Below are 27,206 nucleotides of genomic sequence, written 5' to 3'. Positions count from 1 at the left end.
TAACAGAAATAGTACTGGGATTTCCAGAAACATCTTGTTCCACTTGTTCCGCTTGCCCTCCCTCTCTGGCTGCAGCGTGCAGACACTTAAACGACCTACCCAGAGCTAGACTGAAAAAGAGAGGAAAACACGGCCGAAGTGAATGGCTGTCTGCAGGATTCACGTTACTCCTGGGATTGCCCTTGGGTGTCACTGATAAAATCCCACAGCGATCAGGGCGGATGATGCCCCAGACAGCCCTGGCCGCACACTGTCTAGGGCTAGGCTCCTCTGATGTGGACAGGGCCAGCCCTGTAGGAGTTCCAGGGCCCGGCCCCTGGCTGGGGCCCCCGGCGTATTTCTGATCGCTCTCTCTCCAAGGCCTTGGAGTGTGTCACCGCTGTCCCAGAGTGGCCGCCCTGGCGCGTACATGCTCCCCGGCCCGCGTGCACCGCCTGGGCACGGCCTGGGCAAGGTGGGCCTCGGGCGCCGGGGTGGCTCGGGCGGGCGAGTGCGCGCTCCCTCTGTGCACTGGACTCCGCCGCCGAGGGCTGGAGTTTAACCACTCACAAACAGTGTCCGGCTTCCTGTCCTCATCCACCCCCACCCCCGCCCCGTTTCCCTGGCCCCTCCCTCTCCCCAGCCCGCTCCGCCCGCCGGCTCCCCCTCCCCCCATCCCTCGGGTCCAGGGATGGGGGGGCGGTGAGGCAGGCACAGCCCCCCGCCCCCATGGCAGCCCGTCGGAGCCAGAGGCGGAGGGGGCGCCGGGGGGAGCCTGGCACCGCCCTGCTGGCCCCACTCGTGCTGGGCCTGGGCCTGGCGCTGGCCTGCCTTGGCCTCCTGCTGGCTATGGTCAGCTTGGGGAGCCGGGCATCGCTCTCAGGCCAGGTGAGGCCCTCAGCACACCCCTTCCCGGGCACATTTGGAGCAGCAGATGGGGGCCGGGTGGGCAGAGGGCCAGGGGACTGGCGGATGAGCAGAGGACAAGAAGTCAGGTGGAGGACAGGGTGACGCTGCCTTCTTCCCAGCAGGAGCCTTCCCAGGAGGAGCTGGTGGCTGAGGAAGATCTGGAGCCCCCGGTGAGTAGGTGTGGATGCCATGTGCCAGGTGTGGGTAGGGGAAATCTGTGGCAGCGCTGGGGCCGCAGGGTGTGCTGGCTGTCTCTGCTGTATGCAGCAGCATGTGTGTGTGGCTATGGGCTGTGTGTGCATGAAGTTTTGCACGCTGGGGTGTGTGTTTCTGTGAGGGTAGAGGGTGCACCAGCATGCATGGCATGTGTGTGTGTGTGTGTGTGTGTGTGTGTGTGAGAGAGAGAGAGAGAGAGAGAGAGAGAGAGAGAGGGTGTGGAGGGGGGAGTTCCCGAGTTGTGCCATCTGATAGGAAGCATTGATTGGCTGTGGGTGAAGTGGGGTTTCTAGGAACCTTCCACAAGGAGGTGGATGCTGTTGTGTGAGGGGTGTGGACCACTTGTGCATGCTGACTGTGGACAGGTGTGCAACACATCAGCAGAGTGCAGGGTCTATGCTGAAGAAGGATGGAGGCCTGGGAAGGTTTGACTGGTCTCCAGAACAGGCTGAAAACTAGGCCTACACACTTTATCTACACGCTTGATTGATCCGTCCCTTGGACTTTTTCTTTCTCTTTTCCTCTGTGTGTGTGTGTGTGTGTGTGTGTGTGTGTGTGTGTGTGTGTGTGTGTGTGTGTGTGTGTGTGTGTGTGTGTGTGTGTGTGTACATGAGTACTGGGGCTTGAACTCAGATGCCTGTCCCTTAGCTTTTTTGCTCAAGGCTGGTACTCTACCACTTGAGCTACAACTCTATTCCAACCTTTTGATGGTTATTCAAAAGTGAATTTGGAGGGTAATTGGAGTCTCCTAGACTTTCTGCTGGAGCTGTCTTTGAACTGAAATCCTTAGATCTCAGCCTTCTGAGTAGCTAGGATTACAGGCGCGAGCCACTAGCACCTGGTGTTCCCTTGGACTTTCGTGACTGGTGGCTCTTCTGACAGTCCCTGCTGGGCTCCGTCTTGTCTCTGAGAAGCCCTGGTTGAGTCCTGATCTTAATTCCCCTAGGAACTGAATTCCCAGACAGACACAAGCCAGGATGTCATGCCTTTCCTGAAACGTCTCGTCCGGCCCCGCCGAAGTGGTGAGCATGCCTCTCTCTCATCCTCAGGAGTGACAAGTGATCAGTCTTGCTGGTCACTTCATAAAAGCCCTCTGAAGTGGACAGAGTAAAAACCATTGTCTTCACACAGAAAGAGGCACAGAGTACGAAATGAGTCATGCAGCTAACCAGTTAAGACTGGAACCTGAGGATGATAACCCTCCCTTGAGAAGCTCCTTTTGTCACATGAAACTGCTTCCCACGGATCATCCCCCAAATGGGTTAGGATGACCTCTGGAGTCCTCATGAGGACAAAGTGGGGGAGTCAGAGGCCTGAGCCTCCGTAAGCAAAGACATTTATTTATGACTGGCATAGTCATATGACCATGTATTCATGTTTGCATGAGTGGGACTATTTTGGCCTAAGCCTGTTATCTCTGTGTGATTTATTTATTTATTTGATGTAGGTCCTGAGCTTTTTTGTTTTGCTCAGGGCTGGGACTCTACCACTTGAGCCACAGCACCGCTTTTGGCTTTTTGCTAGTTAATTGGAGATACAAATCTAGGGCTAGCTTCAAACCATGTTCCTTAGATCTTAGCCTTCTGAGTAGATAGGATTGAGCCACCGATGCTAAGGGCTTGGCTTCTTAGCTAGGAGACTTGGGCTAAACTAAGGATGCCAGGCCAAAGACTGGTTCTTGGCCCGCCCCCCCACCCCCGAAAAGCTCTGTTCTACTCATCTGTCTTTCCTTGATTTTCAGCCCCTAAAGGCCGGAAAATTCGGGCTCGCAGAGTGATTGCAGCCCACTACGAAGGTGGGTGATAGGTGAGCATGCTCAGAGGAGGGGTGGCACGGACAGGGGTGAGGCAGGTCTCCTTCATCCTTCCCTGTGTCTTACAGTTCATCCACAACCGGGACAAGATGGAGCACAGGCGGGTGAGACCCCCATCTCTACCTCTGATATCTCCCGTGGCCCCCCACAGCAGTGGCCTCTAGGGAAAAGGGTCCCAAACTTTTGATTTCCCAATCCCCTCCCCTGCCTTCCACTGAGGAATCCCAGAAGGCAACTCCTAAAAGCCTCAGTGCCTCATTCTTAAAGAGGTGCCTCATTCATCAAGCATGGGAACTTAGAAGACCCTTCCCTTCACAGCACCCAATCCAGTGACACACCACACCAGTGGTCCTACCTAGCTTTCTCCTTCAGTGCTGTGTTCTCCAAGAAGCAGCCATGATTCCTTCCTTTTCTTTCCTGTCTGAACTCCATGTGTTTTCCTGCCCTGATCAATAATCCTCCAAACACATGTAGTCTTTGCTCAGCTTTTTCATTCCTACCCCATGACCTCTGAACTTCAAACCCAGCTCCGGCCCCATCCCCATTCCTCACTCCCCCCCACCTCCACTCTGTCAGGCTTCTGCTGCTAAAGCTAAGGCCCACCCCTTACAAAAATGCCTCTACTTTATTATCTCTTTGGCCTCCAGCTGCTCTGGGGTCTGATCTCTACCCCACTTTCTGGCATCCACTTATGCATTGTCCATGCCTGTGGGGCTGACGAGCCTATGTCCCAGTGTACCTTTTCTGGACTTTGAACATATTAGTCCCTCCTCTGGAGTGCCCTTCCATCGTGAAAGCCAGGAAGCAAGAGTTGAGAGTGGCTTGGTCTGGGATGTTAGCAGCAGATGGAGAGAAGTAAACAGGTTGAATGTGGCTTACTTGTGGGTTGGATGTGAAGAACAAGAGAAAGAAGCTGGGTGCCAGTGGATCATGCCTATAATTCTAGCTACTCAGGAGGCTGAACTCTGAGGACCGAGGTTCAAGGCTAAGCCGGGCAAGAAAGTCCATGAGACTCTTATCTCCAAGTAACTACCAGAAAACCAAAAGAGGTCCTGTGGCTGAAATGGTAGAGAGCTGGCCTTGAGCTAAAGAGCTCACAGACAGTGCCCAGGCCCAGAGTTCAAGCCCCATCTCACACACACACACACACACACACACACACACACACACACAAATGAATAAGAGAAAGAAAAGATTCACAATGTCATGTAATACAGACTTTTGTTTTTGTTTTTGGTTAGTTGTGGGGCTTGAACTCTGGGCTTGGGTGCTGTCCCTGAGCTCTTCAGCTCTACCACTTGAGGCACAGTGCCACTTCCGGTTTTCTGGTGGTTTACTGGAGATAAGAGTCTCATGGCCTTTCCTGCCTGGGCTGGCTTTTCACTGTGATCCTCAGATCTCAGCCTCCTGAGTAACTAGGATTACAGGCATGAGCCACTGGTGCCCGGCTGATTTTTGTTTTTTTGTCAGTCACAGGGCTTGAACTCTGGGCCTTCAGCTCTTCAGCTCAAGGCTAGTGCTCTACCACTTGAGCCATAGTACCACTTCCAGTTTTCTGGTGGTTAATTGGAGATAAGAGGCTCATGATGGCCAGGTGCTGGTGGCTCACACCTGTAATCCTAGCTACTCAGGAGGCTGAGATCTGAGGATCACAGTTCAAAACCAGCCAGGGTAGGAAAGTCCATGAGACTCTCATCTACAATAAGCAGCCAGAAAACTGGAAGTGGCACTGTGGCCCAAGTGATAGAGTGCTTGACTTGAGCTGAAAGAGCTAAGGGACAGAGCCCAGGGTGAGTTCAAGCCCCATGACCGGAAAAAAAAAAAAAGTCGTGAACTTTCCTGTCTGTGCTGGCTTTGAACCCTGATCCTCAGATCTCAGCCTCTTGAGTAGCTAGGATTACAGGCGTGAGCCACCAGCACCTGGCAGGATCATGGTTTAAAGCCAGCTTTGGCAGGAAAACTCCTTGACTCTTATCTCCATTTAATCACTGCAAGGCCAGAAGTAGAGCTGTGATTCAAGTGGTGTCTGCCACAAAGCTGGAGCTCTCTCCAGCCTGAGTGAAAAATCTAATGGATAGTTTCCAGGCCCTGAGTTCAAGTCCCAATACTCTGTCTCTGTCTATCTGTCTGCCTGTCTATCTGTCTATCTCTGTCTTCTGTTTCTACCTCTGTGTCTGTCTCTCTCTCTCTTTTCTTTCTCTCTCTCTCACATACACATACACAAACACACAAAAGACCACTTGTTTGGGTAGTTTTTCAGGCATTCCTTCACTCAGTGACTCAACACACGTGCATCAGGAACGTGCTGCTTGCCAGGGACTTAGGTGTTCTCAGCAAATCACACCCAGACCTGGGCTCAAGGAGTCACTGTGGAGGACAGAAAATAGTAGATACATGTGTAATTATTGTGTCATGCAACAAGAGTGATAATGAAGGGAGCCCAAGATGCATGGCACCACAAAGCATCTCACAGAGGAATTGGGGACTCCTTCCTAGAACAATGAGGCCTTACTGGCCTTGCAGCCTGATAATAAGATGGACCAAGCATCGAGGACATTGCAAATAAAGGAACCATGTTTTGAAAGTTCGCTAAGAGTCCAGAGGAGGCAAGAGGTTCTGCATGGTTGAAGCAGAAAGGTCTTGGCGGGGAGGGGAAAGAGCTGGAGGGGGGTGGGGGAACACATGAAAAAACAGAAGCCAGAAGCCAAGTCAGAAATGGAATTTGAAATCATTCTTGAGTCATCAAAAAGTAATATGGGGCTGGGAAGGTGGCTCAGTGGTAGAGCGCTTGCCTTGCATGCATGAGGCCCTGGGTTTGATTCCTCAGCACCACATAAACAGAAAAAAAAAAAAGCTGGAAGTGGTGCTGTGGCTCAAGTGGTAGAGTGCTAGCCTTGAGCTGAAGAGCTGAGGGACAGTGTCTAGGCCCAGAGTTCAGGCCCCATGACAGACAAAAAAAAAAAAAAAGGCTCAAATCTGTAATCCTAGCTATTCAGGGGCTGAGATCTGGAGAATAGTCATCCAGAACTAGCTCAGAAAAGTTTATGAAACTCTATCTCCAAAATAACTAGTAAAAAAAAAAGTGGCTGGAGGCATGGCTTAAGGAGTTAGAATGCTAGGTACACAAGTAAACCAAGCAGGTACAAGCCCCTGAAATCCACTTTGGTACCAGCAAACACACACACACACACACACACACACACACACACAGAGAGAGAGAGAGAGAGAGAGAGAACAAAAAACTAGGCCAGGCAAGATGGCTCACACCTATAATCCTGTCTATTCTGAAGGCTGATGTCTGATGACTGAAATTCAAAAGCAGCCAAAGGGGCTGGGAAGTTGGCTCAGTGGTAGAGCGCTTGCCTTGCATGCCTGAGGCCCTGGGTTCGATTCCTCAGCACCACATAAGCAAAAAGAAAAAAGCCGGAAGTGGCGCTGTGGCTCAAGTGGTAGAGCACTAGCCTTGAGCTGAAGAGCTGAGGGACAGCGCCCAGGCCCAGAGTTCAGGCCCCACAACCGGGAAAAAAAAAAAAAATTATAAATAAAACAAAAGCAGCCAAAGCAGGAAAGTCCATGAGATTCTTATCTCCAATTAACCTCCAAAAAAACTGGAAGTGGAGCTGTGGCTTAAGTAGTAGAGTACTAGCTTTGATCAGATAAAGCTCGTGAATAGGCTCAGGCCCAGAGTTCAAGGCCTAGGATTGGTAATAAAACAAACAAACAAAACCTAATGTGGCCCAATGCCCACGTCACCTCTATAGTCCTACTTACTCAAAGAAGTGGATATTGGCAATTGAAGTTCAGGACCTTATCTTGCCAGTAGCTGGCATAGTAGCACACATGTGCCTCCCAGCCATGTGGGAAGCTGAGCTTGAGAAGATTCAAGTTACAGACCAGACAGGGCAAAAATATTCACAAGGCCCTTCTTTCAACAAAATAAACTGAGTATGGTGGCACAGTCTGTCATCCCAGCTTGGTGGGAAATGTAAATAGAAGGATCCAGGTCTAGACCGGCCAGGGCAAAATGTAAGACCCTATCTTAAAAAATAACCAGAGCAAGGGCTGGGAAGGTGGCTCAGTGGTAGAGTGCTTGCCTTGCATGCATGAGGCCCTGGGTTGGATTCCTCAGTACCACATAAGCAGAATAAAAAGGGCCGGAAGTGGTGCTGTGGCTCAAGTGGTAGAGTGCTGGCCTTGAGCTAAAGAGCTGAGGGACAGTGCCCAGGCCCAGAGTTCAAGCCCCACAACCGCCAAAAATAATAAAATAAAATAACCAGAGCAGCAGGGCTGGGATGTTGGCTCAGTGATAGAGTGCTTGCCACGCATGCATGAAGCCCTGGGTTCGATTCCTCAGCAACACATAAGCAGAAAAAAGCCAGAAGTGGTGCTATGGCTCAAGCGGTCAGGCGCTAGCTTTGAGCTGAAGAGCTGAGGGACAGCGCCCACAACCAACAACAACAAAAAAAAAAATAAATAAAATAAATAAATAAAATAACTAAAGCAAAAAAGGGCTGAGACAGGACTCAGTGGCAAAGCTCTTCCCTAGCAAGCACAGTCTTGAGTTCAAATTCTATCTGGGCACCATTTGCTTGCACCTATAATGTTAGCTACTTGGTAGGCTGAGATCCAAAGATCATGGTTCAATGCCAGTGTGGGCAGGAAAGTTTGTGAGGCTCTTATTTCCAAAAACCTACTCCCCCTCCCCTTTCCCCCTTCCCTGTGCCAAAAAAAAAAAAAAAAAAAAAAAGCTAGAAATGGAGTTGTGGCTCAAGTGGTAGAATGCTAGCCTTGAGCAAATGAAGCCCAGAGACAGTGTCTAGGCCCTGAGTTCAAATCCCATGACCGGCACACACACAAAAGAAAAATCCCAGTACTGCAAAAAATAAATAAAAGCAGAGCTGGGCTCCTGCAATCCTAGTACTCAGGAGGCTGAAATTTGAGGTTACAGTTTGATTTTTATTTTTATTTTTTTGGTGCCAGTCATGGGGTTTAAATTTAGGGCTTGGGCTGTCCCTGAACTTTTGTACTGAAGGCTAATGCTTGAGCCACAAGTCCACTTCTACCTTTTTTGGTAGTTAATTGGCAATAAGAATCTCACAGGCCTTCCTGCGTGGGTTGCCTTTGAGCCCCAATCCTGAGTAACTAGGATTACAGGTGTGAGCCACCACAGCTGGGTCCTTATTTTATTTATTTATTTACTTATTTATTTTTTGGTGCTGATACTGGGGCTTGAACTCCGGACCTCATTGTCTCTCTGACTTTTTAGTTCAAAGCTGGCATTCTATCACTTGAGCCACAGCTCTACTTTCAGCTTTTTAGTAGTTAATTGGAGATAAGTCTCAGATTTTTCTGTCCAGGCTGGCTTTGAACCTCAATCCTCAGATCTCAGCCTTCTGAGTAACTAGAATTATAAACATGAGTCATCAGAACCCAGCCATCACAGTTATTTTTTATTTTTTTATTTTGCCAGTCCTGGGGCTTGAACTCAGGGACTGGGCACTGTCCCTGAGCTTCTTTTGCTCAGGCTAGCACTCTACCACTTGAGCTACAGTGCCACTTCCAGCCTTTTCTATTTATGTGGTACTGAGCAATCAAACCCAGGGCTTCATGCATAGTAGGCAAGCACTCTACCACTAAGCCACATTCCCAGTACCATCACAGTGATTTTAAAACATTTTCTTCATCTCAAAAAGAAGTTATGAAGCTGGGCATGGCAGGAGTATATACCAGGAGACAGAAAGATCACAGGTTCAAGGCCAGTCTGGGTTGTATAGTGAAATTCTACCATCACGAACAAACAAATAAATAAGAAAAAGAAGAAAGAAGTCCTGTACCTTTAAGCTTATCACTTCCTAGTCCCATCATTCCCCAGTCCTAAACTCCTGATAATCTACTTGCTGTTTCTATAGATTTGCCAATTCCAGATATTACCTTTAAATGTGGTGGCTTCTTTTACTTACCATAATGTTTTCCTGGTTAATCTGCATGGTACTATGCACCCGTACTTTATTCTTTTGTATTTATTTTTGTTTTACTTATTTAATTTTTAAACTTTTTTTTTTGGTCTTTTTTTTTTTTTTTTTTTTTTTTGGTACTGTGATCGAACCCAGGACATTGCACTTGCTAGGCAAGTGCTTTGCCACTGAGCTACATCCCAGACCTTTATTTATTTATTTATTTATTTATTTATTTATTTATTTATTTATTTATTTATTTTGGGGGTCTGGTCATGGGGTCTGAACTCTGGGCCTGGGCGCTGTCCCTCAGCTCTTCAGCTCAAGGCTAACGCTCTACCACTTGAGCCACAGTGTGACTTCCGGCTTTTTTCTTTATGCTTATGTGGTGCTGAGGAATCGAACCCAGGGTCTCATGCATGCAAGGCAAGCGCTCTACCACTGAGCCACCTTCCCAGTCCAGACCTTTATTTTTTTGTGCTGGTACAAAGCTTGAACTCAGGCCCTGGGCACTGTTCTGAGCTTTTTGTTCGAGGCTAGTGCTCTACCCCTTTATGCCACATTCCACTTCTGGCTTTTTGGTGGTTAATTGGAGATAAGAATCTCATAGACTTTCTTGCCTGGGGCAGGCTTTGAGCCATAATCCTCAGATCTTGGCTTCTTGGATTAGCTAGAATTACAGGCATAAACTGTAGTACTCAGCCTTTGTTCCTTGATATAGCTGAATAATAGTCCATATTTTGTTTATTATCTGATGGACATTTGGATGTCATTTCATTATAATTTTTTATGTGTGTGTGCCAGTTCTGGGCTTGAACTCAGGGCCTGGGCACTGTCCCTGAGCTTTTGTGTTCAAGGCTAGAGTTCTACCACTTGAGCTATAGCTTGATTCCCAGCTTGTTTATTAATTAGAGGTAAGTCTCACAGACTTTCCTGACTGGTCTGACTTTGAACCATAATCCTCAGATCTCAGCTCTTCTTTTTAATTCTAATGAATCAAATAATTAAAAAAAATTGGTTGTGGGGCTTGAACTCTAGGCCTGGGCCCTGTCCCTGACTCTTCAGCTCAAAGATAGCGCTCTACCACTTGAGCCACAGTGTCACTTCTGGGTTTTCTGGTAGTTTATTGGAGATAAGAGCCTCACAGACTTTCCTGTCTGGGCTGGCTTTGAACCTCAATCCTCAGATCTGAGCCTCCTGAGTAGCTAGGATTATAGGCATGAGCCACTGGCACCTGGCTTGAATCAAACAATATTAACATAAAACAGGGAAACAAGGTAGGTGTAGATGAAATAAAATGTGAAAGGCCCCACATTTCTCCTTCTATTTTATTTTATTTTATTTTATTGCCAGTCCTGGGGCTTGAACTTGGGGTCTGGGCACTGACCCTGAGTCTCTCTGTGCTCAAGGCTAGCAGTCTACCACTTGAGTCACAGCCCCACTTCCAGCTTTTTTCTGTTTATGTGGCAGAGGAATCGAACCCAGAGCTTCATGCATGCTAGGCAAGCACTCTATCACTAAGCCACATTCCCAACGTGCCCCACCTCCATTTCTCCTTCTATCCTATACTTTATTATTTTTTTCCAGAAGCAACCATTGGTGATCATTTGTCCTGAACATTTCTGGTCATATATGTTAGATTTCTTCACACAACAGGTTATTACACTGTGGGCTCCATAGGGCCTGGCTCTATCCTTTCTGGGTAAGGTAGATCCTACATTTATAAACTCAGTGAACGCTTGGGGAGTATGTGGGTCCTCTAAAGGTACTTTTCCTTATCTAAACATTCACATTCAGGTGTGGATGGGATAGTGAGTGGCTGGGAAGAAGCCAAAATCAACAGCTCCAGCCCTCTACGCTACAACCGCCAGAATGGGGAATTTACAGTTACCAGGGCTGGGCTCTACTACCTGTACTGTCAGGTAAGCCCCATCTGGCTCTGTGGACCAAGCCATAACTGCAGGGAAAAGGGTTTGGTTTAGGGGAAGGAAGAAAAGAAAGGGATGAGCTAAAGGCTTGTTTGGGGTTTGGGAAGGAATGGGTATCTGGGTCTCTCAGGACATTTACATTGAAGGGCCTGAATTTTACCTGCCCTCCTCCCACCCCAGGTGCACTTTGATGAGGGGAAGGCTGTCTACCTGAAGCTGGACTTGCTGGTGGATGATGTGCTGACCCTTCGATGCCTGGAGGAGTTCTCAGCCACCGCAGCCAGTTCCCCGGGGCCCCAGCTGCGCCTCTGCCAGGTGTCTGGGCTGTTGCCTTTGAGGCTAGGATCCTCCCTGCGGATCCGCACTCTTCCCTGGGCCCATCTCAAGGCTGCCCCCTTCCTCACCTATTTTGGACTTTTCCAAGTTCACTGAGGAGCCCCGGTTTCCCAGCAGACCTGCAAGGCTCCTCCTTACCTAGCTCTCTGCCCTGCCCTAAGCCACTCCTGAATGCACACCTGCCCCCTGACAGCTGCCAAGGCTTGTTCACATGTTTCCTGGCCCACATATTCCTGATCTCATACAGTCCTCTTCTCCATCACTAGCTCCCAAAGTCTTGATCTTTTCCCCCCTCTCTTTTTCTTTTTCTTTCTCTTCTTTTTTCTTTCTCTCTCTTTCTTTTTTCTTTTTTTTGCCAGTTGGGGCTTGAACTCAGAGCCTGAGCACTGTCCCTGTGCTTCTTTTGCTCAAGGCTAGCACTCTACCATTTAAGACACAATGCCACTTCTGGCTTTTTTTTTTTCTGTGTATGTGGTACTGAGGAATCGAACCCAGGGCTTCATGCATGCTAGGCAAGCACTCTACCACTAAGCCACATTCCCAGCCCAAGCCTTGATCTTTCCATGCCTCCATTTATCCCTTGACTCTACCTGGCCCCCAACTCCCCAGGATACTGTCTACTGACCCTGTGGGGGCAAGGATGGGTCCAAGAAGACTCATCTAGTCCTTCAGGTACTAAGAGGGGCTGGACCTGGTGGCAGGAAAGCCAAAGAGCCTGGGACTTGGCCAGAAGTACCCAAAGGGGGGGAGGGTTGAGAGCCCGAGACAAGCTCCTCCCTTGATCATTTCCTGTGGATTTTGAAAACAGATATTATTTTTTATTATTATTGTGACAAAATGTTGAGAAGTGGATATTAAAGAGGATAACTAATGGTTTTTTTTCTCTTTATTGGGGACCAGGGTCATGGAGGGGTCATGGGAATGGGGTCTGGGCATTGAGAAACACAGAGCTGCTTGCCTCCAAGCAGAGCAGAAAGGCATCCTGCTTAGGAGCAAAGCCAGTCTCCATTGGCTCAAGGTACTGCAGAAGCAGTAGCCTCATTTCCCTAGGAGGCGGACTTCCTCCTGCCGGGGGAATCCCTAGCTGGGAGGAGCCAGCTGGCCCTTCCTCTTGGCACCTGGGGACTTTCAGCAGGTGCTGGCACAGGACCTGGCTGTGAGATGGGGTGGGAGCTGGCTTGGAAGGGGGTTCAGTGTCAGTATATTGGATATTGGGGCCTAGGCACATGTGCCCTTGGGCCTCTGGGTCCTGGGGAGGTGTCCTGTAATAGTTGGAGGGGTTTGGGACTGCTTTTCTGTCTCTTTGTCCAAAGCCTTATGTAAGAGCTTTTCTTGAGAAACAGGAAGTCCTGCTTGCCAAGTTCAGCACAGGGAGTAGTGCAGGCCTCATTCCAACACGCCCAGTCGGGCCTTAACCCCAGCACCCGTCCAGTTTCTTGTCTTTGGGTCTTCTCCCTACTGACCCTTATGATCCTTTTTTTTTTTTTTTTCTTTAACCCCACATTCAAGTCACAACAAGAAAACTTCCTCAGAGCCCTTGCCCATGTCCAAACCCCAAGATCTCTACCCTCACCTCCCCCCACACCCAACCAACCCTCAACGCTGCTCAGCTTTGCCTCCATCCCTGCTCCTGGCACCATGCCCCATAGCCAGTCAACCTTCCCTCCCTCAACTCTGGGGCCGCCCCTGGGTCCCTGAGCTCTGGCCGCTCTTCCTGGGTGTCACTGGCTGCCCAGTCCTTCTTAGAAAGAATGGCACCAAATTCTCCTGAGACTGGGGACTCCCGATGACACTAGTCTCACAACGGAGTGCCAGGAGCACCGATAGTTCCCCCAGCTTGCTTTTTTCTTTCCTCCATCTTTTTCTTTTTTTTTTTTAATTCTCAAATTTTTTTTATTTCTCCCTTGCGTCATACTACCTTCCCTTCCGCACTACTGCCTGTACCCCCCTGTACCCCCGCTCCTTATCACCTCCTTTCCACCCCATTTCGGAGGCCCCAGCTGTTGTTAGGGTCTCTGGCTTATGATAGCCACATCTCCTTTCTTGCTAGCCCCCAAAGCACCCCCGAGCCACATGGGTGGTCCAGCCCGAGAGCCGGCACTCTCCGTTGCTCTCTGGTTGAGTTGGGGGGCAACTCTGGGGGTGGTAGCCTGTGCCATTGCTTTGCTGACCCAACAAACAGAGCTGCAACACCTAAGGAGGGAGGTGAGCCGGCTACAGAGAAGCAGAGGGCCCTCCCAGAAGGGGGAAGAGTATTTCTGGCATAGCCTCCAGGAACAGGTAAGTGAAGGGAGACAGGGATAGGGGTGGAAGAGAATGAAAGGTGGGCCAGGGAGGTGGGGAGTGGGGGGGGGGGAGGGGAGTCTCTGGCCTCTTTAGGTCTGACCTTCCAGTCTGCAAAATTTCAAGTGTGTGCAAGCAGAGGTCTGGGTTGGGAAGTCAAGGGAGTGGCCATTCCGGGAAGAGAAATTGTTAAAGATTAATGCTTCTTGTACCTAACAGGCCCTGGAGGGCAGCCAGCACCAAGATACTGGGGACTGGGAAAAGCATATAAGACACCTGAGGTGCTCCTAGTGGTAGGGAGGGCTTTCTGGGACCCTTGAACCTTTGTGTTCACTCTGACCCTCTTGTTAGAAGCAGAGCCCTGATGCCCTGGAAGCCTGGGAGGATGGGTGGCGATCTCGGAGAAGGAGAGCAGTATTCACCCATAATCGGAAAAGTGAGCCTTGGAAGGGCAGTAGGGGGGATTGCTAGCTTGAGCCATGGTGAGGGTGGAGAGGGGACACCAGGGCACCCGGAGCAGGTGGACACTGCTGAGACTTCCCCCTTCTCTCCTCAGAGAAGCACTCAGTTCTGCACCTTGTTCCCATTAACATCACCTCCAAGGGTGAGCAATATTTTAAATAATGGCATTGGGGAGGGGCACAAAGTAGGAATTCTGGGGCTGGCAGGTGGGCCCAGGAGAATATCACAAGTGGAAAGGGGAGAGCTGGCTCAGTGTCGGCGAGTGCAAAGAAATCCTGACCAGCCGCCCTCCTCCCCTCCAGAGGACTCTGATGTGACCGAGGTGATGTGGCAACCAGCTCTTTGGCGTGGGAGAGGCCTGGAGGCCCAAGGACATGTTGTCCGAGTGTGGGAAGCTGGAATTTATCTGCTGTATAGCCAGGTAACTCCAGACATACCCTGAACCTCACCACGGGAACTTGGAGGCTGACTTTGTGCTCTTTTCCCAAAGCCGGTATGCCCATACTTAGGAATACCAATCTCTCCGTCCATACAAGACCCTTCTTCATTCTCTGGCTCCTATGTCAGGACTCCCAAAGGCCTCCCAGAATTGAGCCATACCAACTTGGTTTGCTTTAACATCTCCCTTTCTTGCCAGGTCCTGTTTCATGATGTGACCTTCACCATGGGTCAGGTGGTATCCCTGGAAGGCCAGGGAAGGCAAGAGATTCTTTTCCGATGCATACACAGTATGCCCTCTGACCCTGACCGGGCCTATAATAGCTGCTTCAGCTCTGGTGAGGGCCGTTTGGGCAGTGGAAGAGTGGATATGAGCCAAGGACATGGCTTACTTGGGGTACTGGCATGGGGAGGTATAGTAGGGGCTGGAGTCTGGTTCAGAGGCAAATGGCAAGAAGAGGCAAAACACCTAGGTCTTTATGGGAAATAGAATAGTCAAGCTCTAACAGGCAGGGGAAAACTAGAGTATGTGGATAGCTATGATTCACTTAACATCTCCTAGCTTAGAAAAGATTAATTAGACTTTGCCAGAGAACCATGCAGACATCCAGGTACAGAGAACAAAGAAAGGTTTATTGTCGGGAAAGAGGGGCTGGCCAGACTCCTTCTCACAAGGGAGGAATGAGAAGCACCGGCTATTGTCTGGGGTGACCTATATAACCTAGGAGGCTTGGGGGGGGGGCTGGAAAAGAGGAAGACCCTGGTGTGGATGTGTGGGCCGGGGGCTTCATCATGATGGACTAGGATTTATGGCTGCTGTTCAAATAGTCAATAAGGGGTCCTGCAACTGCCCAGACCTGAAGGTTACTCTAAGGGGCTCTTGTTGCCATCCCAAGGTAAAGGGGGCTGGAAGTTGATTATTTACTGCTTTTACCACATGGGCCTAGTGTTACCTAGGAAGGGAGCATGCTAAGCTGTGGAGAAGGGAAGGAGTGGACTGAACTATGGGAAGGGACTCATTTTGCTAACAACATCCGTATTCTTTTCTCAGGTGTCTTCCATTTACACCAAGGGGATATTGTCAATGTCAGAATTCCTCGGGCAAAGGCCAAACTTAGCCTCTCTCCACATGGAACCTTTCTAGGGTTTGTGAGACTGTGACTGTGTTAATAAAAGGTGGTTCTGAACTGAGACCAGTGTGGGCACCTATTTGTGGGTAGACACTTGAAGACAGCCAAGAGCTGCCTAGACAAAGGACAAGGAACGTGTAGAAACAAAGCCTCTATTTAGGTTTGACTTCATCACTGTGCTCCCTTTTTCTTTCCCACTCTCACCGTTTGACTGGATAGGTATGAAAGAGATAGAAGATCTTTTTTCCTTTTTTAATTTCCTATCCAGCCCTCAATTCTTGTGTGTCCAGGGGGAGGGGCTGGCGCCCGACCCGTGCCAGGCATTGTCCGGGCCGGGTGGCTCCGCTGGAATGCATCCAGGGCCGCACCGCCATCTAGCGGCAGATGGAGGAAATGCCTCCACCTCGCCACTCAAGTCCCCAAAGTCTCCCCCCAACTCCCTAAACCACACCTCTCTCCAAGTCGTGTCGGCTTCTTCGCCCCACAAGAAGCCTCAGCCTCACTGAGCCTCTTCAGCTATGGGGGGGTCCAGTTCCGGTCCCTATCTCCGGAGACCTATCTGTTGTTAAGCATTCGTGTGCAAGGGGTGCCAGACCAAGGCGGAACTTCGGTTCCAGTCCCTCCAGGCTGGGATCCGGCCTGGCCTCTGAGACGTCCTCTCCAGATTAACTGAAAGCTGATTCCACCCCCCCCCCCAGCGCCCCGCCCCAGGCCCTTCTCGGCGCACAGCGCCGCCCCACCGAACCCGGGTATTGGGGCTTCCAGCTCTGCCTCACGAGAGCGGAAGACGACAGAGCTGCTCCCGCAGCGCGTGAGGCGACACGGAGCGCGCAGGCGCAAAGAGGAGCGCGGTGCGGTGGCCACGCGCGGCTCGGTCGGCGGGTGTGCGCAAGCGCAGCGCCGAAGGGGGAGGGGGCGGGACGGTCCCAGCGCCTTCTACGTTGTCGGGTAGGCGGGACTACGCGCGTGGTAGCCGCGCCGGCGCCGTTCGCCGGGTGTGACGTCTTAATCGTGCGCCCTCGCCGCCGGTGGGCCTGGGGCTCGCGGGAGGGGAAGGAGGAGGAGGGGGAGGTGGTGGTGGTAGTGGTGGCGCTGGAGGAGGAGGTGGCGGCTGAAGCCTAGCAAGAGGCGGTGGCGGCGGCGGGGCGGCGCGGCGCGCGGCCCAGGAGCGTTAGAATCCTGAATTGAGACGGCTCCGCTTGAAGACAGCAGGAGTGGCGGGGCCGCCGCCGTCGCCGGAGAGATGAGCCGGGAAGCCTGAGGCGGAGACGCCCGCCTTGGGCCCGTCCGCCCGGCTTCCCCGCTCCCGGTGAGGACGCCCCTTCCCCTCCCCCAGCTCTGCGTGGCCTCTTCCACTCCTACGACTCGCTCCCACCAACCCTGGCTGAGAGGTCCTCGAAAGGGCTTCCTAAGAGCCATGTGCAGCGAACCGACCCAGCTTGTACAACCATACCGGTGCTAGGACGCCTCCACGTCCCCGGGGATGAGCCAGGCTGGGGGCTGGGTCGGCGTGGCTTGGGCTCCTCGCTTCTGACCCAGCGCTTTGATTCAGTTTCCTCCAAAACCTCCTCCCTTTCATCGCCCTTCTTCCCGAGCCCATAGCCTGGCATCCTATTCCCAACTCAGATGACCGCAGCGTGCCCACAGCCCCCCTCCCCCGCATTCGTTCCCGTGTGAGAGACGTCTTAACACTCTGAAACAGTTTCCTTTTGAAAGTAGTGTTTTCTCGTGTTGGCATTCCTGTGCCAGGCCAACTCTGAGCAAAATTGCCCTTCTCAGGCTCTCAAAAGATACCCTTGGTGGTATTAAAGAGGCAGAACCCCAAAACACGTGCTTTCACACCGGGAGATGAGAAATAAGTTCCATGAGCAGTACCGTTTAACCATTTTCCCTCCGTGGACAAGGGACAGATTATTGTTAGGCCTGGGAGCAGGGGAGAGATGATTGGATTCTGATATTCTAATCTTTGTTTTACAGGGTGCTGGAAGATGAAAGAGACTATACAAGACACCGGGTCATGGGGGCTTGAGCCTCCTGGACCTGGTACAGCTTACTCAAGCCCCAGGCGGGAACGTCTTCGTTGGCCTCTTCCCCCTAAACCCCGGCTCAAGTCAGGTGGAGGGTTTGGGCCTGATCCTGGGTCGGGGACCACAGTGCCAGCCAGACGCCTCCCTGTCCCTCGGCCCTCTTTCGATGCATCAGTCAGTGAAGAGGAGGAAGAGGAGGAGGAGGAAGAAGATGAAGATGAGGAGGAGGAAGTGGCAGCTTGGAGGCTTCCCCCTAGATGGGGTCAGCTGGGAGCCTCCCAGAGGCCTCGCCCTTCCCGTCCTACTCATCGAAAAACCTGCTCACAGCGCCGTCGTAGAGCCTTGAGAGCCTTCCAGATGCTGCTCTACTCAAAAAGCACCTCGCTGACATTCCACTGGAAGCTTTGGGGGCGCCATCGGGGCCGGCGGCGAAGTTTTGCACACCCCAAGAACCATCTCTCACCCCAGGAAGGGGGTGCAACGCCACAGGTGCCATCCCCCTGCTGTCGTTTTGACTCCCCCCGGGGACCACCCCCACCCCGGCTGGGTCTGCTAGGTGCTCTCATGGCTGAGGATGGGGTGAGAGGGTCTCTACCAATGCCCTCTGGGCCCCCCATGGAGGAAGATGGACTAAGGTGGACTCCAAAGTCTCCTCTGGACCCTGACTCGGGTAAGATGGGAAAGGGGTGGAGTTAGGGGTGGGGGAGGACTAAAAGCCTGGAGCAGCCGAAATCTGCTGTAGTGAAAAGTGAGCCCAATGGAAGCACAATGGGGTCCAGACTAGCTGTGAGTTACCTTCATTAAGCCTCATTATTAGTAGGAAATAAGCCTTTGCCTGGGAGACTGACAGGGCTAGGAAACAGAACCTCTAAGTAAGAAAAGGAGCTGTGGTTTAGAAATCAGACTTGTGTGTTCCAAATCCTTCTTTCTCCTCTCAGCATGAGTCCCCACATGTACATCTCCACAGGGCACCATTCTTACTGTGGTGGCATGGGACCTCTCTCGGGAATGGAGTACATTATTGGTACTTATCTGTGAAATATTTTCCCTTTAGACAAACCCCAACCACTTTAACATCCTTATTAAAATGACCAAGGGTTTATTGAGTCTCTTATTATATACTCTGGGTATCGTGTTAAGCATATAGTAGTGACAGATATTCCTGAGACTTACATCTTCTGAATCCTAGTCTTTTTCTTGCTTTCCTTCTATGAATTGGAACTCCCACTCTCATTCCCTTTAGAACCTCATAGTTATCCTTATCTTGTAGGGTCTCCATGCTGTAGAGATTTATATTAGTAGATGTGCTTCGATTTGTTTTTCTTGTGGTCTTACTGTTTGTATGCATCAATTAATTTTCCCCTGTTCTTGTAACAGGGGGCCCATTTCTCATCCTCATCCTGTTTCCCTTGCTTTACAGGCCTCCTCTCATGTACCCTGCCCAATGGCTTTGGGGGACCACCAGGGTCAGAAGGAGAGCGCAGCATGGCACCCCCTGACGCCAGCATACTCATCAGCAATGTGTGCAGCATTGGGGACCATGGAGCTCAGGAGCTTTTTCAGGGCTCTGATTTGGGCACTGTGGAAGAGACAGAGCGACCTGGGGAGAAAGCTGGCCAGCACAGCCCCCTGCGGGAGGAACATGTGACCTGTGTGCAGAGTAAGCCCTAGAGGACCTAGGCTGCTTTCTGCAGCCAGCATTTAGATCAGAGTCTGGAGGCTTCAACCTGTTCTTCTCTCCTTCACTTAGGCATCTTGGATGAATTCCTTCAAACTTACGGTAGCCTCATCCCCCTCAGCACTGACGAGGTAGTAGAGAAGTTGGAGGACATTTTCCAGCAGGAGTTTTCTTCACCTTCCAGGTGAGGCTTGAAAGCCAGATAATCCCTCAAAAGAGGGTTGGAACCAAAAAAATGGAGAGTGCCATTGCATTTTCTCACACAGGGAGATACTTGAGGATTGGAAGACAGAGCTTGAGGGGAGGAAGCTGAATGCAAAGTACCAAATCCCTATAAATCACTGCGTCTTTATTTAGATGGAACCCTGAAATACATATACCTGAGTGTTCCTGTACCTCTTTGTGTGAGCTTTTAGCTAATCCTCAAAAGGACTTCTATAATAAAGGAAGGAAAATTCATTTTAGATTCTCAGAGTTAGTAGATATTTCTGGCTTTGGTGGTGGTGTTTTTGTTTTTGTTTTTGTTTTTTTTGTTTTTTGTTTTTTGTTTTTTTTTTTCCAGTCCTGGGGCTTACTCAGGGCCTGGGGCACTGTTCCTGAGCTGCTTTTGCTCAAGGCTAGTGCTCAAGGTTTTTTCTGTATATGTGAATACTAAGGAATTGAACCCATGGTTTCATGCATGCTAGGTAAGCACTCTACCACTAAGCCACATTCCCAGTCCTTGGTGTTTTGCTTTTTGAGACCGCCTTTGTTATGTAGCTGAAGCTGGTCTGGAGCTTGCTATGTAATTCAAGGTGGTCTTGGACTGGAGACCTCCTGCCTCACTGAGCCTTCTGAGTGGTGGGATTAAATCATAGTTATTTCTGTATGTGCCAGTTCTGTTATCTCTTGTTTGATTCCACTTTTGGCTTATTCAGGAAGGGCCTGGTACTGCAGCTGATCCAGTCATACCAGCGGATGCCAGGCAATGCCATGGTGAGGGGCTTTCGAGTGTCCTATAAGCGGCATGTGCTTACTATGGATGACTTGGGGACCTTGTATGGACAGAACTGGCTCAATGACCAGGTGAGAGGAAGCAGATAAATAAACCTAAGAGGGGATTCAGGGAGTAGGGTTTCTGGGGTCCTCTGCATGGGGGAGCCCTATTCTTGTGCCACACCCTCCATGGCAAGTTGCCTCCCATCTTCACCCCAGGTGATGAACATGTATGGAGACCTGGTCATGGACACGGTCCCTGAAAAGGTACGTTCAACCAGATTCCTTTTTTCTTTGGTGATACTGGGACTTGAACTCAGAGCTTCACGCTTGCTAGCCAAGTACTCTACTGCTTGAGCCATGTATCTAGCCCTGGTTTGTTCGTTTGTTTTTTGTTGGTCGTGGGGCTTGAACTCTGGGCACTGTCCCTGTGCTCAAGGCCAGTGCTCTATAGCTTGAGTCACAGCACCACTTCTGGTTTTCTAGTGGTTTATTGGAGCTAAGAGTCTCACTTTCCTGCCCGGGCTGGCTTTGAACCGTGATCCTCAGATCTCAGCCTCCTGAGTAGCTAGGATTGCAGGCACGAACCTCCGGCGCCTGGCTTATTTGTTTTTAAAAGATAAGAGTTTGCTGTTTTTTTGGTATGGGCTGGCCTGGACCACCATCCTAGTTATGCTTCCTGTCATAGCTAGGACGACAAATATATATCACCACAACCAGCCTTTTCTATTGATATGGGGGTCTCAACTGCTCTTCACTATCCCTGTACCCCATCTCAATTATTCAAACTACCTCCCAATTAGTTAGGTTTATAGGGCTGAAGCACTGGTGGCTAGCCTCTACCAGATTATTTAGTTCCTAAAAACGTTTTTGCAGTTGCAATTCTTTTAGGTCTTTTTCATCTCTTCCATTTCATATAATAAGTAGGATCTCTGGGGAGGTAGTGAATAGTAATCTATTAATTTCAAATCTGTAAAGTTGGCTCTGAACTTAGTATCTTCCTTCCAGAAGTTTTTTTTTTTTTTTTTTTTTGGTCGGTCGTGGGGCTTGAACTCTGGGCCTGGGCGCTGTCCCTCAGCTCTTCAGCTCAAGGCGAGCGCTCTACCACTTGAGCTACAGCGCCACTTCCGGTTTTCTGGTGGTTTATTGGAGATAGGAGTCTCACGGTCTTTCTTGCCCGGGCTGGCTTTGAACTGCGATCCTCAGATCTCAGCCTCCTGAGTAGCTAGGATTACAGGCGTGAGCCACCAGCGCCCGGCCTTCCAGAAGTTTTTTGTATTTTTCCCTATAGTTAGCCCAAGAATGGGGATAGGAAGAAGTTAAAAACAAATACCTGTAAGAAGTTAAAAACAATTTTTAATATCAGTTAATTAGACTTAGGCATATGAAATAAGAATGTGTGTGGTGGGGAACGTACTGGGAAGCTTCAAGATGTTTTAATTCTATCCAGCTCTTTTGTGTTATTGGTACAGGTACATTTCTTCAACAGTTTCTTCTATGATAAACTGCGTACCAAGGGTTATGATGGGGTGAAGAGGTGGACCAAAAATGTGAGTTATGAATTCACTTGTGTAATATCTTATCTCTTAAGAATTAAAGAATTTGGCTTTTTCTTTATTTTAAGCCAGTTGTGGAGCTTGAACTCAGGTTGTGGGTGCTGCTTTGAGTTCTTTTGCTCAAGGCTAGCACTCTACCACTTTGAGCCACAGTGCCACTTCTAGGTTTCTGATAGTTAATTGGAGATAAGAGTCTCAAGGACTTTCCTGCCCGGGCCAGCTTTGAACTGTGTTCCTCCTGAGTAGCTAAGATTACAGGTATAAGCCACCAGTGCCCGGTTAAGAGTTTTGCTTTCTCTGAACTAACCAACCCTATTCAGTTCTCTATTAAACATCACATGTATGCCAGGCACTATTAGCAAAACTTCTTACCTTTAGTAAATAAGCTAAATTGAGCCAGGTGCCAGTGGCTCATGCCACCAGATTACAAATCCTAGTTACTCAGGAAGCTGAGAGCTGAGGATTGTGGATCAAAGCCAGCCCAGGCAGGAAAGTCCGGGAGACTCTTCTGTTTTTTTGGGGTCCGGTTGTGGGGCCTGAACTCTGGGCCTGGGCGCTGTCCCTCAGCTCTTCAGCTCAAGGCTAGTGCTCTACCACTTAAGCCAGAGTGCCACTTCCAGCTTTTTTCTTTTTTTGCTTATGTGGTGCTGAGGAATCGAACCCAGTGCCTCGAGCATGCAAGGCAAGTGCTCTACCACTGAGCCACCTTCCCAGCCCAACTCTTATCTTCAATAAACCACCAGAAAACTGGAAGTGGCGCTGTGGCTTAAGTGGTAGAGCATTCATCTGAGCTGAAGAGCTGAGGGACAGTGCCCTAGGCCCAGAGTTCAAACCCCACCACCTACCAAAAAAAAAAAAAAGTTTTAGGAAAAGTCCCATAAACAAAATGTGATAGCATGGAGGTGTGTACTTTATTTTTATTTTATTTATTTTGTTGTTGGTTCTGGGGCTTGAACTCTGGGTGTGGGTGATGTCCCTGAGCTTCTTTTGCTCAAGGCTGGTGCTCTGCCACTTGAGCCACAGTGCCACTTATGGCCTTTTCTGAGTAGTTTATTGGAGATTTGAATCTCACAGACTTCCCTACCAGGATTGCCTTCAATCCATGATCCTCAGTTCTCAGCTCCCTGATCTCAGCTAGAATCAAGTCAGGAGCCACTGGGGGCTGGTTGAGGTGTGTATTTTAGATTGAGTGGTCTAGGTAAGCTTCTCATAGCTGAGACTTGAACCATCAGAAACTAGCTGTGTGCAGATTTGAGGGAAGAGTGCTCTGGGAAACAGCAAGTACATGAGACACACAAAAGGAACATGACTGAGGAATTGAAGCCCAGGTGGCATATGAGGTTGGAGTAGAATAACCAAAGGAAGAAAAATAAATTGTGTCCAAGAAAGGATCATATAAAGCATTATATGTACTGAGAAGCCATTGAAGTCCTAAGGCTTGGAGACTACTCGTGATTTAAACTTCATTACCACCTATAAAATGAAAGAGGATAATAGAGGTAGCTGGTATACCAACTAGGAGAAAAGCAAAGTGGTCTGGGTGAGGTAGCTGGACTGGGAAGTGCTGAGGGGAGAGTAGGTTTATTCAGGGTAAGTTTTACATGTAGAACCAGTGAGTCCTTCTGATAGGCTGATATGGGAAATAAAAGATAGGAGGAGTTCGGGATTTAGCTCAGTGGAAGAGCACTTCACTTGCCTGGCAAGTGCTAAGGCCATGAGTTTGGTCCTCAGCTCTGGGGGAAAAAAAGATAGAGCTGGGCACTGGTGACTCACACCTGTAATCCTGGCTACTCAGGAGGCTGAGATCTGAGGCTCATGGTTCAAAGCCAGCTGGGCAGGAAAGTCTGTGAGACTCTTACCTACAATAAACTACCAGAACACTGAAAGTGGTACTGTGGCTCAAGTGGTAGAGCACTCATCTTGCTCTGAAGAGCTGGCCTAGGGCCAGAGTTCAAGCCCCATACCCGACAAAGAGAGAGATGGGAATGGCGGATGATAATTCGGGTGTTTGGCTAAAGTAACTTAGAGAAATTGAGGGAAGGAAGAGAGTTAGAGAGAAAAAAAAATCAAAGCGTTATTTTCACTACAGGTTTCTCTACTCTGTTACTGAAAGCTCACTACATTTTAATAGTGCTATAGAAACATCTGTTCTAGCATCTACCTTCCTTCCCTCCCCTTCTCACCCTTGCTCAACATCCCCCACCCCTACTGGGCTGGAACGCCTGAGATAAGTAGACTGGGACTACACAGAACTACAACCTCAGTCCTAACATTAATTTCTGTCAAGTTTACTCAAGGGCCTGTTCCAGTAGAGATAGGGGTAACATACAATGAAAAAAACCTAGCCTCTTGTATACCTGAGTTAAATTTTTTCCTTTGCTATTTCTTTTGTGACTTTAAATAAATTGTTCAGTTTTTCCATGTTACAATTTCTTCATCTATTAAGTCGAACATGAGAACTTGTAGTAGAATTGTTGTGAGCATTAACTGAGAATTTACTTCATGCCATGCATTAAGTATTGTATGAATATTAACTAGTCTTCATAACAAATAGGTGAGAGCCAGTGCTCCCTCTACAGATTAGAAAACTGGTAACAAGTAGTTTGGTTATGATCATGGGCCACTAAGTGGGGGAGTTGATTTTTTTTTTTCTTTTTTTAATTTTTTGGGTCTAGTTGTGGGGCCTGAACTCTGGGCCTGGGCGCTGTCCCTCAGCTCTTCAGCTCAAGGCTAGCACTCTACCACTTGAGCCACAGTGCCACTTTCGGCTTTTTTTCTTTTTGCTTATGTGGTGCTGAGGAATGGAACTCAGGGCCTCAGGCATGCAAGGCAAGCACTCTACCACTGAGCCACCTTCCCAGCCCCAGGGGAGTTGATTTTCAGCCTTAGTAGTCTGTCTCCAAAATCCTACAAGCAGTTCTTTCAGTGTGTGATGGGGACCTTTAATTGGTATGCTCTGATACTGAGTCCTTATTCCTGCCTGCCTTCTTCCCTTACCATCAAGAATCTAGCCCAGATGCAGGGCCTGTATTCTTCCACTGGGTTCTCTTGCCTGTTGCTGGTTTTCTCTTTAGAACTTCAGGACAATTGTCAGGATCCTTGTATTGTACTTGACGTCTAGCACTTTATTTTCAAGGTGGACATCTTCAATAAGGAGCTACTGTTAATTCCTATCCACCTGGAGGTGCATTGGTCCCTTATTTCTGTTGACGTGAGGCAACGCACCATCACCTATTTTGACTCACAGCGCACCCTAAACCGCCGCTGCCCTAAGGTCTGAGGGGATTAAGGGAAGATGGATAGAGTTTGGGGAGATACAGTGAAGTGGCAAGGCATTTCACCCCAAAAATGGCTTTCAGTCTCTGACTTGAATGTTATTTGCCAATACCATACCCTGGATTCATTTGAGCAAGGAAACACATCACTTTCTCTTTTTCCCTGTCTAAATAGCATATTGCCAAGTATCTGCAGGCAGAGGCAGTGAAGAAAGATCGACTGGATTTCCACCAGGGCTGGAAAGGTTACTTCAAAATGGTGAGTTACCAGGAAGACTAGCATGGGGTGATGGTAGGGGGTAGTGCGTAAAAGGCAGATACTGGGGGCATATTCTTGGGAGGCTGCAGGTGAATGAGCTTACTTTTTATTTTTTTAGAACGTGGCCAGGCAGAATAATGACAGCGACTGTGGCGCCTTTGTGTTGCAGGTAAGGACATGGGGTTCCTGAGCTTTGGGTTTACTGAGTTAAAGGGGGGTTACAAGCTGGGCACTGGTGGCTCACACCTGTAATCCTAGCTACTCAGGAGGCTGAGATCTGAGGATCATGGTTCAAAGCCAGCCTGGCAGGAAAGTCCAGGAGACTCTTCTCTCCAGTAAACCACCAGAAAACCTGGAAGTGGCGCTGTGGCTTAAGTGGTAGAGTGCTTTCTTGAGCTGAAGGGACAGTGCCCAGTCCCAGAGTTCAAGCTCCACAACCAACAACAACAAAAAAGAGGGGGTGGGGATTTATGGGACTGTTGATTCATTTAGCTCAGAACCAGTTGTGGAGTCAGGAGTTGCCAGATGTGTTAGAATACAGGATATCTACTTCCCACAGCGGCTTTGGGTCTCTGGCCTTTGACTCTGGATTTGACACAGGTGCCTAAATCTGACTTAATATATTTTTTCTCACTTGCACCAAGAAAAGCTTTAAAAAGAACCAAACTTATTTTAACTAAGCCTGGTGCTCTCTCTCTATATAAAATGAGAATGTTTTCTGAAAGATTAAAATGTTAAAGGTATAGCCATAGATCTTCACTTTGGAGGACTACTCTACCTGATTCTCATGACGTACTTTGTTAACATCTAGTACTGCAAGCACCTGGCTCTGTCTCAGCCATTCAGCTTCACCCAGCAGGACATGCCCAAACTTCGTCGGCAGATCTACAAGGAGCTGTGTCACTGCAAACTCACTGTGTGAGCGTCGTGCCCCATGCCCTGAGCCCATTAATGGGCAGGGGGACGTGGGAGATCCTTCCCAAGAAACTCCAGTTCCAATCCAGTTCCCCTTTGGTTTGTTTTGTTTTTCATATTTAAATGTTTAAATTGACTTCTGTATTTTTTTTCCTTTTTGAGAGAATACTGATTTCTGATGAGCAGGGCGTGGCCATGGAAAAGCCCTTTTCTCACCTCTCTATAAGGGGAACTTTACCTTGTGGCCTGCGTGGAGCAGTCATTCCCCCTTCCATGTTCAAGAGACAGGAAAAACGTGTGGGGGTGGTGGGCAAGCAAAGGGATTACTGCCTGCCAGATCTTCAAACCTTTTTTTTATATAAATATATATATAAATGCCATGGTCCTGCTCTGGTCAATAAAGGATCCTTTGGAGATACATAACGGTGGTCTTCCTTAAGGTTTCAAACTTGTAGATGTGCTCTCGCTCAGGTCTTCAAGCTATGGCTAACTACCCATTCTGGGATCTTGAGACCTTCGAAACTAGTTTTCCATACTTGGCTCAGACAGTACCAACACCCTATTATTCTCATCACCCAAGCAACTCCCCCTGCCAGGGGTGAAGAGAGTAAGGAGAAAAGTAAAGTTGGTACCTCAAAAATAAGGGAGCTTAAGGGATAGCACTCAGGCCCTGAGTTAAAGCCCCACGACGGACAAGAAATAAAATAAGGGAGCCTAAGAAGAAAGCTGGAGAACAAGACGCGACTGAGGGACCAGGGACCGAGGGGATGGCCAAGCTGAATAACAGCTGCCCACATAACATACCCTAAGCCAAAAAGTTCCCACCATCCAAGGGAACTTTCCCAGTTCTTGGGCTAGCGCATTCCCACTCCACTTAAGAAGCCTGGGCTGTGTTGGGTCTGTCTGCTGCTACGGGGAACAAAACTTAGGAAACCTTTCGCTGAGGTAAAGGGAAGTGACATTCCCAGGAGCGCGGAAGTCCCTGGAGGCTTGAGACCTCGCCCCCTCTGCGCGATAGGGCCTTCCGAACCACATGACTAGGCCACGATCGCCTCCGCACGTGTAAGGGTGCA

General features: G+C 49.3%; 3 protein-coding genes across 6 annotated transcripts; all 3 read left to right on the top strand.

Annotated features, from left to right (window-relative positions):
- The first annotated feature begins 626 nt into the window (after window positions 1-626).
- Window positions 627-12,008, top strand: Tnfsf12 (TNF superfamily member 12). Of its 2 annotated transcripts, XM_070001504.1 has the most exons (7): window positions 627-867; window positions 1,011-1,058; window positions 2,051-2,126; window positions 2,846-2,899; window positions 2,986-3,021; window positions 10,669-10,793; window positions 10,980-12,008. In XM_070001504.1, the coding sequence occupies exons 1-7, from the start codon at window positions 709-711 to the stop codon at window positions 11,229-11,231; spliced, it is 750 nt and encodes a 249-aa protein (XP_069857605.1). In that variant the 5' UTR covers window positions 627-708; the 3' UTR covers window positions 11,232-12,008. The 2 variants fall into 2 exon arrangements, with proteins under 2 accessions (XP_069857605.1, XP_069857604.1); XM_070001503.1 differs by lacking the exon at window positions 2,986-3,021 and having other exon boundaries at window positions 641-867.
- Window positions 12,009-12,245: 237 nt separating this feature from the next.
- On the top strand, window positions 12,246-15,509 carry Tnfsf13 (TNF superfamily member 13). Of its 2 annotated transcripts, XM_070001501.1 has the most exons (6): window positions 12,247-13,415; window positions 13,770-13,854; window positions 13,975-14,022; window positions 14,183-14,301; window positions 14,518-14,656; window positions 15,370-15,509. In XM_070001501.1, the coding sequence occupies exons 1-6, from the start codon at window positions 13,158-13,160 to the stop codon at window positions 15,477-15,479; spliced, it is 759 nt and encodes a 252-aa protein (XP_069857602.1). In that variant the 5' UTR covers window positions 12,247-13,157; the 3' UTR covers window positions 15,480-15,509. The 2 variants fall into 2 exon arrangements, with proteins under 2 accessions (XP_069857603.1, XP_069857602.1); XM_070001502.1 differs by lacking the exon at window positions 13,975-14,022 and having other exon boundaries at window positions 12,246-13,415.
- A 916-nt stretch (window positions 15,510-16,425) lies between these two features.
- Senp3 (SUMO specific peptidase 3) lies at window positions 16,426-26,551 on the top strand. 2 transcript variants are annotated; one of them, XM_070001498.1, is made up of 11 exons: window positions 16,426-16,757; window positions 17,426-18,145; window positions 18,896-19,135; window positions 19,226-19,337; window positions 20,071-20,218; window positions 20,348-20,395; window positions 21,601-21,678; window positions 24,821-24,958; window positions 25,135-25,218; window positions 25,337-25,387; window positions 26,030-26,551. In XM_070001498.1, the coding sequence occupies exons 2-11, from the start codon at window positions 17,437-17,439 to the stop codon at window positions 26,138-26,140; spliced, it is 1,719 nt and encodes a 572-aa protein (XP_069857599.1). In that variant the 5' UTR covers window positions 16,426-16,757; window positions 17,426-17,436; the 3' UTR covers window positions 26,141-26,551. The 2 variants fall into 2 exon arrangements, with proteins under 2 accessions (XP_069857599.1, XP_069857600.1); XM_070001499.1 differs by lacking the exon at window positions 20,348-20,395 and having other exon boundaries at window positions 16,529-16,757.
- The last annotated feature ends 655 nt before the right edge of the window (window positions 26,552-27,206 follow it).

This window comes from Dipodomys merriami, unplaced genomic scaffold (assembly GCF_024711535.1).
Source record: "Dipodomys merriami isolate MVZ:Mamm:240054 unplaced genomic scaffold, mDipMer1.0.p SCAF_59, whole genome shotgun sequence".
NCBI classification, from domain to species: Eukaryota; Metazoa; Chordata; class Mammalia; order Rodentia; family Heteromyidae; genus Dipodomys; species Dipodomys merriami.
The sequence above is the reverse complement of the archived record's forward strand: the minus strand, read 5'-3'. Positions and strand labels throughout refer to the sequence as shown.